This window comes from Radiomyces spectabilis (assembly GCF_025331425.1).
Source record: "Radiomyces spectabilis strain NRRL 2753 chromosome Unknown BYT42scaffold_15, whole genome shotgun sequence".
In the NCBI taxonomy this organism is placed as follows: Eukaryota; Fungi; Mucoromycota; class Mucoromycetes; order Mucorales; family Radiomycetaceae; genus Radiomyces; species Radiomyces spectabilis.
The window spans coordinates 364,285-378,105 of record NW_026251940.1 but is presented as its reverse complement, the minus strand read 5'-3'; the positions used below and the strand labels follow the sequence as shown (position 1 = coordinate 378,105).

Sequence of the window (13,821 nt, the reverse complement as noted above, 5' to 3'; positions counted from 1 at the left end):
ACAGTTTTTCCCCATTTCCCCCAATAAAATTGAAGCGGCTTGCTTTTTTGATGAACAATGGCATTTTTCCCTTCAGTCTGGACCGACCAGGCAGAAGACAGCAGTCACATTCACCCCATTAAAAATTTTTGATTTTTTTTTTTTCCACTCATTTTTTTTTCCCTCACACACACACCCTAACCCTTCTCTTCTTTTCTCGTTTGCTCGTTCCTTTTTCATATGGATCAACAAGCAGGTAAGTCACGTAACGTATGAAGACGTTATGGGGAAAGTGCGCGATACAGACCAGGTGGACCACTGTTGGTGGGAAAAAAAGTAGGATCAAGAAAGCTCAATGAACTTGCTTAATGTTTAGCTTCTGGCGTGGAAATCAAGAACAAGAAACTCGAACAATTCACAGCGCCCACTCCTCAAAACACACCCATCAACCCAGCCCCCATTACCTCCAGTTACCGTCCTACTGTCAACACTATCTCTGAAGATATGGAAACTATCACTACAAAAGGTATTGTTCGTGGGTCTATATCATCCTTGTCTGCCTGATGTTTCACATAGGGTTAAACCTAAAAAAAAAAAGAAAATTACGTACACTAAAATAAACATTTTTTTTTTCTTTTTCTTTCATTCACATTCAGGTGCTGCCTCTGGTCTTGCCGGTGCGTTCACTGGTAACCCCGCTCTTTTGAGCATGTTGCAAGGCAAACTCGGTACACTTGTCGGTCGCTCTTCCGGTTACATCGAATCGCTTCCTGCTCCCGTGAAGCGTCGTATCAACGGTTTGAAATATCTTCAGTCCAAGCACGCCGAGTTGGAGAGCCAGTTCCAGGAAGAAGTCTTGGCTTTGGAGAAGAAATATCTCGAATTATATCGTCCCTTGTACGAGAAGCGTACTGAAGTCGTCACTGGCAAGTACGAGCCTACCGATGAGGAAGTCGCTCTGGGTGAAAAGGTTGACGCCGAAGAGGAAGATGAACAAGAAGGAAAGAAGGATGAGAAGAAGGATGAAGAAGAAGAGGAAAAGGAACCCGTCAATGGTATTCCCGAGTTCTGGTTGACACTTCTCAAGAACCACCCCCAGATTGGTGAAACCATTACCGATGCTGATGAGGAAGCTTTGAAGCACTTGATCGATGTGCGCATGTCTTACATGGATCAGCCTGGTTTCCAGTTGGAATTCGTGTTTGAAGAAAACGATTTCTTCACCAACAAGTCGTTAACAAAGACCTACTATTACCAAGATCACGCTTACGGTGGTGACTTTGTCTACGACCATGCTGAAGGTTGCGAAATCCAATGGAAGGAGGGTAAGGATTTGACCGTCACTGTCGAGACCAAGAAGCAACGTCACAAGGGTACCAACAAGACCCGTGTGGTCAAGCGCACTGTGCCTGCCGATTCCTTCTTCACTTTCTTCAGCCCCCCTGCTTTCCCTGATGAAGATGAGGAAATCGATGAGGAAGAAGCCGAAGGTTTGGACGCCAAGTTGGAAGCCGATTACGAAATGGGTGAAGAATTCAAGGACAAGGTCATTCCCCACGCCATTGACTATTTCACTGGCAAGGCACTTGAATACGAAGATTTTGAAGGCGATGAAGACTTTGATGATGATTTCTATGATGAAGATGAGGATGAGGAAGAAGATGATGATGAAGAGGATGAGGACGACGATGATGATGACAATACTGTAAGTAATCCTGAAACCTTGAAAGCTCCAGTAATGGAAAGCTCATGTACTTTTTTTTTTCTTTAGCAACCTACCAAGGGTGAAAATGCACCTGAATGCAAGCAATCTTAGACGGCCAGCTTTCGTGATTCTCATTTCGTCTTTCTTTTTTTTATAATCTCTTTTTTTCTTTTTGCATTCCATGCTTCATGGTATCCTTTATCAATTGTTTCTTTTTTCTTTCTCTAGCCAAATGCAACGTATTTACACTTTTAGCTCTATTTCTTTGTGATCCCTTTTTCCCCAAATAAAAATATGTATCATTCATAGATTAAGGGAAGTATCCTATCTGAAAAAGAAGAAAAAGAGAAAGTACAATGTGGAACGTTTCTAGTTTTGTCAGCTTCGTTTACTGATGATTGGGTATGGCCAATACGCCACTGTGCCAGCCACCAAAGCCAATTGCGAACACGAACATGTCCTTCAATGCTTCAACTTGCTGTGGCGTATCTTGTTGTCGTTCTTCGTTGTCATGTCCATGACCAAGAGCACCGGCACTGTAAGCACCCCATGTCAGCAAAGCCCCGGTATTCGTCACTGCGCCCATATGATAACTAGAACAGAGGATTTAGTGAGTCATCATCAAATGGAAAATCAAGACGAGACAGCGACCACTTACTCGCCAAAGGCGACTTTGCAAATACCATGGGACAGCCCGGGTGGAATTTCGGGTTGTTGGTTTGGAGGCTTGTTTTGTGATCCAAGCATGACTTGGCCATCCGCGGTGTAGACGGCAAAATTGGTGAAAGCACCCGATACGAACCGTTGCATGCGTCCGCGGCGTGTGTTGTTTTCGGGAGTGCTGGCACTGAAATGGACGAGTTCGTCGGTGAGAGGCGACGATGTAAACATGTGTCTGTTTTCGGTGTGCAGCCTGAATACGCGGCCTAGGCGCGTTAAAGCCAAGGTATACTTTTCCAAGCCGGCCAATTGCACAAAGCTGTCGTCCGGTGCAACGGATGAAGCAGCCGTTTCGGTATTCAATGAAGAAGTTGCTATGACGGTAGAGAGGGTCACGCCTGGTAAATCCAGCACAAGTTCGGGCAAGATGGCATTTGTCTCATCAAAGGAAGCGATAAGCTCAGGTTGAGGCACGACGTGTATTTCACCGTCTTCTGTCAACACGCTGGAGTAGCCCCAATTCGCGGTCACCTGTACCGCTTTGGAGGACGATGGTAGCAGGACTTGCTGTGGCCGCCAGAGATTATTCCAATGCCACACCTCACCACGGTAATCCAATGCAATCGCATGTGACCGACCGCATGAAATGGCACGAATTTTGGTCTCTGGTGGCAACACCAATTGAACAGGTTCCCGAACAGGTCGCGCTCCCAGGGACCGAGTCACCGGCACGTCTTCCTGCATCTATTGGAAAAAAACCCAAGCATTAGAAAGGACGAAAGAAAAGCAAGCATGATAGTCTATCCAATGTGTTGGCCACTCGAAACGGCCCAAAAAAAAAAAAAAAAAAAGGACAATCATAAGTTACCGTTCCCCACATCCACACATGTCCGTAACGATCCAGTGCATGAAACGACCAACCGCCCGCCACTATATCGACAATGCCTTTGTTGCGCAGTGATACCAATTCGCGGGGTTCAGGAACACTTCTTGAATTACTAACAATACAACATGGATTAACACGACTCCTTTGTCTCCGGAGATAGCTCCACAAAAAGAAAAATGGATAGTGATAATTACTAGAAGCGCCGCATCCCAATTCGACCCACGCCATGACCGAGTCGACCGTCAAAGTTTTCACCCCAAGTGTACACAGTGGGATTGTTTAGCCGAGAATACAGTGATTTCCAACCGCTTTGTCTGAAACTTGCGTCGGGTGGCAGATTAAATTCAGATAATACAAGACGTTTCCATAACACCTCGTCATTAGCCAGCTGATGAAAGAAGCGACATGTTTTGGACATTTGAATCAAGGCCATGGCATCCAGCCATGATAGAATATTTTCAATAAGCACATCAATAGGCAGTTTTATCAACGTCATATGGAACTAGACCCCAAAGGCGGAAAAGAATAAAAAAAGGTTCAAGAGGAGCGCTTTTTTGGTTATTTTTTTGATGCTTCGGGTTTAGATTGGGGTGGCAAAGTCCAGGCGGAGTTGATATACATGATGCCAAGAACAGCGCCTCCATCGACCTTTTTTGCCACAATGGTAATGATGATAATGATAAGAATAACGATTATTTTCAAATAATAAGAACAAATGAGTGCTATACAAAATATGAGGAAGATATGCTATAATGAGACATGGAATAGTTTTGTTGTTTTCTTTGTTGAATCAATTTGCAGTGGGGTACTTCTTTTTTTTTTGCCCTTTTCTTTTTTGGCTGTGATTGGTTAGGAAGATGGGATTGGCATGCCAAGATTCACCAAACTAGTACAATGGTTCCACGTCCATGGGAAGTGCATTATATTTCTCTTGCAGCTGGATAAGTCGTGGCGTGATACTGGATTGAAGATGTGTCCGTAAATTGATGTCGGAGGTTTGCTGAAGGAGTTGCATGAACGCATCGGTACATCCGTCGATCGCTTCTTGGGCCGTGACTCGATCGCCAGAATAATACGGTGATCCATGTGAATCTTCTGCGTAATTTAGCTACGGAATCCAACCAGCGTGAGTTATTGACAACTTTGTAAGAGGAAAAGAATCATGCATTAAAGGATTACCTCATCGACGGCATATGCATACAGTTCATACAGCTTTTCAGTTTCCTTTTGGAAATCAATCACCGACATTTCAGAGGCGGAGGAGGCGCGTCGTCGAAACGGCAAAAATAAGCATTTTTCGGCCGCCAGGTCAGGGTCAGGGTGATCGTTGGTCTCTGTTGAGTAACAACTGCTGCTGTGCGAAGGTCGACGCTGACCTCCCGTCGCTGACGCGAATTCAGGCTTGAACCACGTCTTGAAGTATTGCCATTTGGATTTCTTGGCCATGTTTGAATGGATAGTCTGTGATGATTCCATATTGTATGTAAGACTGAGGAAATATAAATAGCTTGGTTACAGTGAATTGGTGGCGGAAAAAAAAAAGGTGGAATCAAGGGAAAAAAAATGGTTGGAGAGAATCAAAAAGGTATATTATATATACTAAATTAAGGAGACAACATCAAAAGGAGAAGAAGAAAAAAGAAAATAACGAAAAAACGGTGGTCCGATGGCGCTTGTAAAGAAAAAAAAAGTGCAATCTTTATGCGTGTAGGGGTGCGGAGGACGAATCGATTTTTTGGGGGTGGGGGTTTCCGGGGGGAGAGGGGAAGGAGTGCGCGGCGTGATGCCAACCCGGGGAAAAGAAGCTTGCAAGCTATCTAACAAGGCGCATGAAAAAACATAAAATCGCAAATAAGCAAAGATCATTTGCAGATCTCCCTTTTGTCCCTACTCCTGTCCCTTGTCTTTTTTTCTTTACACTGTAAAAAGAACTTACATGCCCCTTTCTGTTATACTTGATTTTTTTTCATCCTTTGTCTTTTTCACTCAAGAAACAAAAACCATGGCACAGTAAATGAGCTGGGAAGTGGTCAATTCAAATGTTCAGTGTGTCAACTCCTTGTTGCTAGGCGATGTGAGACAAGACCACTCTGTCCCTGCAGGACAAATACGGAGCATTGCAAACGATGAATCCACGAACAACTACAAAGAAAACATACATTTACAGCATTCATGCAAAACTAAAAAAAAAAAAAAAGACACTAAAAAAAAGAGACAGAACAGAGGATGCAGCCTCCGCCGTAATAACTCTCTTATTTTTCATGCAAAATCGACAATGCATATCTTTCTAGACGGAGTTCCAACTCAACGGCTTCTTTTCATTTTGAGGTTGTCAAAAAAAAAGACCGGGAAACCAATCGACAACTTTTCTTTTTCAAGGCAAATGGATGGATCGTTGAGCGTAGATGCGTTCTACGGATTGGTGTAATTAGAATTAATAGCAATGCTTTCCAAACCATGTTTATTTTATCCGAGAGTGAGAACTTGATTGAGTATCTAATATGGGTGAATGACAACTTCACGAAAATGGATCATAGGTCATACTAGGATAGATGAAAAAAAAATTCTACACAATATCGTCAATTTTTTTTCCTCACGAGCAAAAAGGGCAAAATGCATAGCAATCACCGGTTTGAGCAAAGTAGTAAAACCCTTAAAACGAACACTTGAAAGATCTATTTCCGTTGAACGGCCCAGCCTCATGGATCATTTCGTCAAAAGAATCTTTACCTCCAAAAAAACCATATTCTTAATCTTAAAATCGATCATCGAAAAGCTTATTTTCGCCTTGTTTTCGCTTTTGAATGTATAAATCCCATTGTGGGTACCTGGAAGAAATAAACGGGTGGTTCAATGCAATTGACATTATAAGGAGAAATCGATCTAGGAAAAAAAAAAAGAGATTCAATGCTTAGGGTTTTATGTTGTTGGCAACTTTGTTTACGCAGGAAACTATCTGCATTGCTTAGAATGAAGTGGTGCGAATAAAAAAAACCCACATTTCCTGCTGGTAATTTTTTTGGAATCAAAGGGCATTGCTTTCCCCGTGCAGATCATGTGAAATATTATATATTCAGTAATTCCACTGCAATCGGTCTAGTCGCCGTGCCGTGGCGCAGCGGTTAATGAAAAATCATACGTGACTCAAGACCCAAATGACCTGTCTCCTTGAACCAAATAAAAACAACACGCCAGGTTGGATCAATCAATTAAACACTGTTACATAACCAAAGGACCGCTTGCATTCTGGCCACCTATTCATGCGCATGTGCATAACCATCTTTGGAACATCGGGACAAAGTGTCAGGATAAATCTACAGAAGATAGTTTGCGCGAGGGAGAAATACAGGCCAACTACCATCAGGTTGGTACAGTTCAAATGCACATTTACCTGGCAAGAGCAAACAATCACTGACCATTAGGGGAAATATGCTTGGCGACAGCATATTACAGGCCTCCTCCTTCCATGTGCAGAATCCGCCGCAGCAGCTGGTTCCATAACCTGCTGACACTGGAAATAAGATCCTTGCAAACCTAAAACCAGATATACGGAACGTTCCATGAAAAAAAATAGGGCCTTTGGATAGAGCTAAAACATGTCTACTAAGTCAAAAATCGGCTTATCATGTACAGCCAGTGACGTTGGGTTCAGTCTCAGAACATTCCATTACTTTTGAGTTCTACTGTACGTCAAGGGTTACAAGAACAATGTGAGATTTATAATTTGTTTTATAGCGATGAAGTTAGCTTTCTATTATTGAACGATTCAATATTTATTGGCGTTTGGCGTGGTGTTGATTTAAAAATTGGACAATGTCTTTGTTGATCTGTTCGCCGTGACTCAAAATTATATCATGGGCTCCGCCTGCATAAACACGAATGTCAGCTTGAGGCACAAGATCCTTGAGTGTAGTATGAAGCTTGAAAGGAACCGTCTAATAGGTTGGAATATGAGATATTAAACTGAAAGCGTCCCGCGACAATAATAAAAGCTTGAACATTATCGACTTACAGTGTCTTGATTGCCCCATAATACAAGCACTGGAAGTTCTGGATGGTGGCCCACAGTGCGATAACGTTCATGCAAGGAATGCAGCGGGAAATCAATTACCGTGCCTAAAAAAGCGCGTAGAAATCCGGGATGGTGCGTGAATTGATGCAATGCCGCCACGGCAATCTTTTGTTGTTGATCATCCAGCTGGGTTTTCCGTGCCGAGTGGAAAAATTGTTCTACTGCTTTGATGATGACGGGTCGAACCAGCGGATCCAATACGATCTTTCCGACCAATGGCAGCTGCACCAGTTTTCCAGCTATCGGCAAATCTTTCTTGTCTAAAAGACCAGCCGGGCAGATTAAAACCAGGTTTTCCACCATTTCTCGATAGCAAGCAGAAAATGACGTAGCAATACCACCTACATGTAACGGAATAAAAAAAGTTTTGTCAGTCCTTACTAATGAGGTGTAGTTTTTCCTATTGTCCTTGATTTGGCCCAGGTTTAGGGGGGGGGGACACCGTACCTCCTAAGGAGAGTCCCACAACGGTGGTCTTTTGCCAGCCCACTTTCTGGAGCAGTAGTGCGACCTGGGTTGTATACATGGCTTCATCGTAGTATCCTGCAGGAGCTTCAGAAAAGCCTCGACCCCACAGATCAAAAACCAGGACATGATATCCACTATTGGCCTTGACAACGGTTAAACTCCTTATTCCTTTTTGGGTTCCCATATCATGGAGACACCGATACCATAAAACGCGCCAAGTTGCTGTACACGGCCGACCCCGTGGAAATGCCGTGAATTAAAACCACCCTTTGTCCCTTGGGATTGCCGAACATCCAGTAACGCATTGTGCCCATGGGTAAATGCAGATCGGTGCCATTCGGATAAAAGTCGGGCATGTAGTTCGGATGAGGATTCTCCTTGAGCGACGGCAACGTTTGCCGGGTTGTAGGATGGCCTCGCAGTAAAAACGCAAATATGACTGCCACACCACCTAGAAGAAGAGTCCAAACACTCATGGCCGACTTCATTGTAAGTTAAATTCTATTTCTCGAAACAAAACAAAAAAAAAATGATATCATCACCAAGGTGAATGCCGTTTCGGTCACCAGCATTGGCATTTAGCAACAACCTTTGGCACTCCGCCACGCTCGACAGAGTGAACGTATCCTTCTGAGCATCTGTGAAGGGGAAATTCAATGTTTTGAACCTATCCAAATCTGGTGAGGCCGATCATTTTAGAAACTGCATCGGCTGGCTGTGGGACAAACATTTTTTTGGAAACAATGAAGTGACCTGAAATATTGGACAGAGTCACCGCTTCTTTCCATCGATTGCAAACGTTTTTTTTTCCTCGTTCGGCATGCGATTATCGTCTCTTTTCCTGCTTGCTATTTACTTTCAAACCACTGTAACACAGAATGCGACGGACCCTTCGACTCTCCCTGGAGGCATAGCCAGAATTCGATTAGAGAACAGCATGACCATGAGTTTTATCTTTACGCAGTTCAACGATCACTTATCGTATACTATTTTTCTGGATCCGAATCTCACCGCTTACTGGATGAACGGTGTGTGCCTTTCATGGGTGGTTGGATTGCCGCCTTTGCTCAATAACACAACACAGCAATGCGCTTTTAAAAATAGCCAGCAATGTCTATCTTCCATCCCACTCAATCCGTGTCAAAACGGCGGATTCAAAACAGACCGTTGCAACACTGTGGAAACACTCTCTGGTAACCTATCAACTACTACGACACACATTGCATGTAAAAGTACCACGGTCTTTTTAAATAAGATGAGATGTTAGGTTCCATATCACTTTCGGACAGCCGGTTGACTGTGTTGACGCCTCTCGTTACGGTGAACAGTACGAACATGGCGCTTAATCCTGGCAATGTGAATACGATTGCCGGACGAACCGTCATGATTGCTTATACACAGTACGAAAATGACACCAATTCTCCTCTGCGGCAACAAACGTATTGCTCCATGGTCCAGCTAGGCAATGGCACCATTGCCAATTTTACCCTCTCAGAGACAAATGCGGCCACGTTATCGTCGTCTTTTACTGGTTCCTGGGGGATTCTTTTTAGCGGCTTTGTTTTCCTGCTTTTTCTTCTTTTACAGTGATAGTGCGAAAAGCATCCACTCTGAAGCCAGAGTCATCTACAGGCTTTCAAACGCTCTACCTAACATACCGTAATAAACAGGCTTTTCTTTTTTTTCTTACTGGTTGACAGCTCTAGTGTAAGAGTCATTAGGTTTTATAGGTAACCCCAGTCCTGCCTGCCCAAGTTTTCAAAGCTGTGAAGCCAAAACAAATGAGGAGCGCGATTTGTGTTGCTTGATCATGCTAACTGTCGCTCATTCATAAAAATTCCATCACCTACCATAAAATCGTCTGTTCAACTGTAACGATAGTATCGCTAATGACTGTAACTATTGAGGAGCCATCCTCCAAGTGATGCCTAAAAAGGAAATTCCACTGTTTGCTGACCTTGAAAGACTCGGATTATACATTGAATGCTTGCAATTCATATGGCACCTTTTTTAAGTCAATGTGAATGATGTAGGTTTTTTCATGCTCTTCAATGTGCCTGGCGATGCGTTTCCATCCCGTCTCGATTTGATGAAGACGTAAAGTCGTGTGATTCGAATTGAGCTAAACGGCTAAAAATTAAAAAGAGCTTAAATTGGGGTTTTTTTTTTTGGTTTTCCCTTGCTTCACGAACGTAAAATGTGAAACCAACACCCAAAATTTCGCTGGGATTACTGAAAATGTACCAAAGTTTCTGTTTGAAATCGCCTCTTCTATTTTTTTTTGGTTTGCCTCGTTCCCTTTGTGCAGAGTTCATCAGTAAAATTCTGCCTCCCATTGCTTCTTTTTTTTTCTCGCTTCCCTTTCCCTTGCCTCTCCTTTTAGATCGCGATTCTTTACAACCGATTGAGACGGTTTTGCCATCTGTCTAAATTTCGCTCACTTTCCATCTCCATTCCATCTGTGCCACCCGTTTCGTCATGTCCGAATGCTTCGGTTCCGTGTGGTGCATACGCTACGTTAAACATGCCAACCTAACCCTCAACTGTTACCCTACCAACGAGACCGAGAAAGGTCCTCGTTCCTCCGAATTGAGCTACCTTATGTTTTATGCCAGTGCCCGACCGGCCAAACTCACCAAAGTAGGCAGCTTTCTGGAAAAGAAAGTACGCAAAGATATCCGCAAGGGTCGAAAGCAGTAAGCTCGCTTTTTTTCTTTCCTTATTGACTCTTTTGGTCCCATTTGCCTATTCTCCCATAACTATTACCCTCCCTTGTTCTACCTACCCAGCCATCCAAATTCACGATTCAGAATCGTCATTCTGCCTTGGCTGCCTATTGTTTCACATTGGATTTTTTTTTGGAGTTATTCTGTTTTACGCCATGGCGTTTTTATTTTTTATTTTTGTTATATGTATTTTTATTCATAATGCCTCACCATTTTTCATTTGTTTTTATATATTTTTGTAGGAACAATCGGATATCGCTGCTTATTATCAAATCTCTTATTCAAACATGTCATCGTGACCTCAATTTATTTTCCAAATATGTCGTTCGCATCTTTAGCATGATTCTTAATACACGCGATATTGACTTGATTGATCTCACTTGCGAAACGGTTAGTCATTTCTTTCCTTGCTCATATTTGCTAATGGGTCACGCCAATCTAAAAAAAAAAATGCTCAATTCCTGTTTTAGTACATCGTGTTTTGTGATCATCATGAGGGCGCGACTCTGGGCGTCGACCCCGAGTTTACGGCGGACTATGAATCACTGCTGGACAAATTCGCAGGATTTTGCAATTATACCAATGCTGATCGCTCGGTGGCCTTGAAGTAGGTGGATTCCAGGATTTCCCCCTCCTATTGGGTTGCCTTGAACACCTCCCCACTCATACGAAATTTAATTTTCACTCATTAGAATGCGATACATTGGTCACCGCGCGATCCAAGCCGCCGTCATGTCTACAGCATTAAAGGCTTCGGATATCAAAACTCAACTCAATACCATCCTGCCACCTGTCGTGGCCACACTCGCTCAATCCAAAGAACCCATTCAACAGCTGTCAACCAAGTAGGTTTTTCTTCTAGGCGTCTCATTTTCGACTCTTTGATCCTGTATGCTCATCGACTCTTACTTAGCGACGGTTCCATGGATATTCGACGTTCTGCCGTAGCCGAAGGCGATGTACAGCAAATGTCCATTGATCTTTTGGCATCTCAAACCCTGTCTATCCTTTACAATAAAACCAATGGGGCCGCAGTGCGTATGTCGCTCACCACCATGTTCAAGTAAGGATACTTCGATTTCCATTCACCCACTTTAACCTGTTGCTTACCATGGTTGATAAAAAAAAAGATTCATTGATGACAACGATCTATGGTGGCCATCCGAGTTCGCTGCTTCCATTGCCCGGCTTATCTTGGATTCGTTGCAGGTAAATTCTTCCCGCTGCCATCGGATGATCGTTTCATTTGTTGCTCATTTTGTCATTTCGTGATCTCAGCCACAATATCGGTATTTATTGGTGTCGGAAATGCTTCAACAACTGGATCAACTCGATAAAACTCACGTCAATGCCAAATCTGCATCGCTGATCGCTATTCTTGATAACGTTTTGAATGCCAACCTTGCGTTGGTCGGTATCTCCGTCCTCGAAGTATTGAATACTCTGTTTTCATTGTTGATGTGGTGGTTGGGAGATCGGTCTCCACGCGAACAATTGCCGGAGGAAGCATCGGAACAGGATCAATACGAATATACGGTGCATACCGGTGTCATCAACTGCATTGGTGGTCTCGCGTCTCAAACCTATTATCAAAATCAGCTGAATGACATTGCCGGCTACCTTGTGGCCAAATTACGGACAAGCACCACCCTGGATGTGATTGATCAATTACCTATTGCGACCTACCGTTACATCGTACTTCGTTGCCTCGAAGCCGTCATCCGCACCACCAAACATACCGACCCCCTCAGTCATACCACGTCTTCTGAGGAAATGAGCATGCTACCACCAGCCGTCAACTTTATCGCTGCCAATGTATGGACGCCAGCCTTGAGTTTGTTGACGGACAGATATGCAGGTAAAAAAAAATCACTACGATGATACATTTCTCACACTGCTCGACTTATTCATCGGTTGGAATGATAGAAACCCGTCTCATGTTTGCACGTACATTGTCACTGTATCTATCGACCTCGTTAATGGAAAGAGTACCCGAAACGCCCCAGATTCGTACCGACTCTCCTGGCCCTTATCGACTGTCTCACGGATGCTCAATTTCTTCCATGGACAGCTCCTCCAAGGTATGCAAAACTTCACCTGTAACACTAACAGGGGCAATGTCAACTGACGTCCTACTCTTGGTTTACTCTTACAGCATTTGTTATACTGTCATGGGGATACCATGTTCCTGAATACACTGCAGCAGTTGATCGTGGAATGGGTGGAATTGCCGGATTGCGAATTTGAGGAAGTTTATGCAGCCTATGATTTGCTTTGTGCTATTGTTCATCGATTTAAGATTGACGGCATTATCCAATGCGTTCCCTTGATTTTCAAGCTTCAGGATTTGATTAAGGAACACAGCCTGGGCTCTCCGGCACAGGAAAGAGCCGTGGCCACCATCACACTTGAATGGCTCTCCATGGTTGGTCACTCGTATCACTTGGAAAGTCTCTGTGACTATACCGATAAACTGAAAGAAGAACGAGTCCAAGCGAATCAATATTTCGAGCTTGCAGCGAGCGAGCAATCGACGGATGCCAAGGAACTGGAAGCTCGCGAAAAGCAAAACGATACACCCGTGGACAAATTCATTGATCGACATGTGGTTGTGGATGCCCTATCGAAAGACAGTCAGTTCCGTGATCGTAGCGATCGTCACGGTTTGGATCTCGAAAGCAAACTGTACATAGAGTGGGGCGCCAAATTAGGAGGTAAAATTATCGATCTCAAATCATATATCGCAGCTGCTCATACCTTGATGTATTTTCTTCCTCAGCGAATGGCGATCACGCTTTCCGTATTTGTACGTCTCCGAGTGTAGAAGATCTGAAACCAAAATTGGCCACCACACCGTGGTTGAGCACGGATGTAAGGACTCGGGCATGGACGTGGTGTGTAATCTTCCATGGACAGACACTCATTTATTTTTCTTGATGATCATGTAGCGTGTGCCTCAAGAGAAGAAGCCGACTGTCAAAGTTGAAACGCTCAAAGAAGCACTTGGTAAGACGGAATGCATGGGCTACAAAAATATACAATGACTGACACGGCATGGTAGCCGCACAATTGTTAGCGAATGAAACCGCCGAAAGTGCTGCGGATTCCGATTCACTTCAAAGCATTGCGTTGACCAACAGCCTGGCGAAACGACCGAAAGACGCTCGACCCGATATTAACTCGCTGCTCAGTAAACTGAATCGTGATTCGGATAAAGAAAGGTAACCGTTGACTAGTAACAGATCATATCATGATAGAGTTCTCACAGTGACTGTAGAGGATTTGCCCTGGTCAATCCTCCGTACAAGGGCTAAACTCCTGTTCC

General features: G+C 43.7%; 8 protein-coding genes across 8 annotated transcripts; 5 read left to right on the top strand and 3 right to left on the bottom strand.

The window, feature by feature from the left end:
• Positions 1–360: 360 nt before the first annotated feature.
• BYT42DRAFT_504411 (uncharacterized protein) lies at positions 361–1,795 on the top strand (the record flags this gene model as incomplete). The annotated part of the gene is made up of 3 exons (XM_051564969.1): positions 361–514; positions 636–1,684; positions 1,751–1,795. Coding segments are annotated over 3 exons (1,248 nt in total), but the record flags the coding sequence as incomplete, so codon positions are not given.
• A 277-nt stretch (positions 1,796–2,072) lies between these two features.
• On the bottom strand, positions 2,073–3,726 carry BYT42DRAFT_504199 (regulator of chromosome condensation 1/beta-lactamase-inhibitor protein II; the record flags this gene model as incomplete). Its single annotated transcript, XM_051564958.1, has 4 exons — positions 2,073–2,277; positions 2,343–3,088; positions 3,213–3,342; positions 3,425–3,726. The coding sequence occupies 4 exons, from the start codon at positions 3,724–3,726 to the stop codon at positions 2,073–2,075; spliced, it is 1,383 nt and encodes a 460-aa protein (XP_051419102.1).
• A 141-nt stretch (positions 3,727–3,867) lies between these two features.
• Positions 3,868–4,975, bottom strand: BYT42DRAFT_586799 (uncharacterized protein). Its single transcript, XM_051570095.1, has 2 exons — positions 4,410–4,975; positions 3,868–4,338 (listed from the first exon to the last, which is right to left on the bottom strand). The coding sequence occupies exons 1-2, from the start codon at positions 4,704–4,706 to the stop codon at positions 4,117–4,119; spliced, it is 519 nt and encodes a 172-aa protein (XP_051419101.1). The 5' UTR covers positions 4,707–4,975; the 3' UTR covers positions 3,868–4,116.
• A 431-nt stretch (positions 4,976–5,406) lies between these two features.
• BYT42DRAFT_586797 (uncharacterized protein) lies at positions 5,407–6,235 on the top strand. Its single transcript, XM_051570094.1, has one exon. It carries the CDS (start codon positions 5,740–5,742, stop codon positions 6,040–6,042), a length of 303 nt encoding a protein of 100 aa, XP_051419100.1. The 5' UTR covers positions 5,407–5,739; the 3' UTR covers positions 6,043–6,235.
• Positions 6,236–7,003: 768 nt separating this feature from the next.
• On the bottom strand, positions 7,004–8,246 carry BYT42DRAFT_504372 (Alpha/Beta hydrolase protein; the record flags this gene model as incomplete). Its single annotated transcript, XM_051564967.1, has 4 exons — positions 7,004–7,165; positions 7,243–7,643; positions 7,750–7,912; positions 7,974–8,246. The coding sequence occupies 4 exons, from the start codon at positions 8,244–8,246 to the stop codon at positions 7,004–7,006; spliced, it is 999 nt and encodes a 332-aa protein (XP_051419099.1).
• Positions 8,247–8,531: 285 nt separating this feature from the next.
• BYT42DRAFT_131942 (uncharacterized protein) lies at positions 8,532–9,531 on the top strand. Its single transcript, XM_051562203.1, has 2 exons — positions 8,532–8,963; positions 9,038–9,531. Exons 1-2 carry the CDS (start codon positions 8,591–8,593, stop codon positions 9,358–9,360), a joined length of 696 nt encoding a protein of 231 aa, XP_051419098.1. The 5' UTR covers positions 8,532–8,590; the 3' UTR covers positions 9,361–9,531.
• Positions 9,532–10,014: 483 nt separating this feature from the next.
• Positions 10,015–10,761, top strand: BYT42DRAFT_586787 (uncharacterized protein). The gene has a single exon (XM_051570093.1). The coding sequence runs from the start codon at positions 10,249–10,251 to the stop codon at positions 10,468–10,470; it is 222 nt and encodes a 73-aa protein (XP_051419097.1). The 5' UTR covers positions 10,015–10,248; the 3' UTR covers positions 10,471–10,761.
• On the top strand, positions 10,585–13,716 carry BYT42DRAFT_131806 (uncharacterized protein). The gene is made up of 10 exons (XM_051562202.1): positions 10,585–10,886; positions 10,967–11,103; positions 11,189–11,341; positions 11,410–11,559; positions 11,627–11,705; positions 11,775–12,354; positions 12,423–12,577; positions 12,652–13,210; positions 13,276–13,502; positions 13,558–13,716. The coding sequence occupies exons 1-9, from the start codon at positions 10,698–10,700 to the stop codon at positions 13,431–13,433; spliced, it is 2,160 nt and encodes a 719-aa protein (XP_051419096.1). The 5' UTR covers positions 10,585–10,697; the 3' UTR covers positions 13,434–13,502; positions 13,558–13,716.
• Positions 13,717–13,821: the final 105 nt, after the last annotated feature.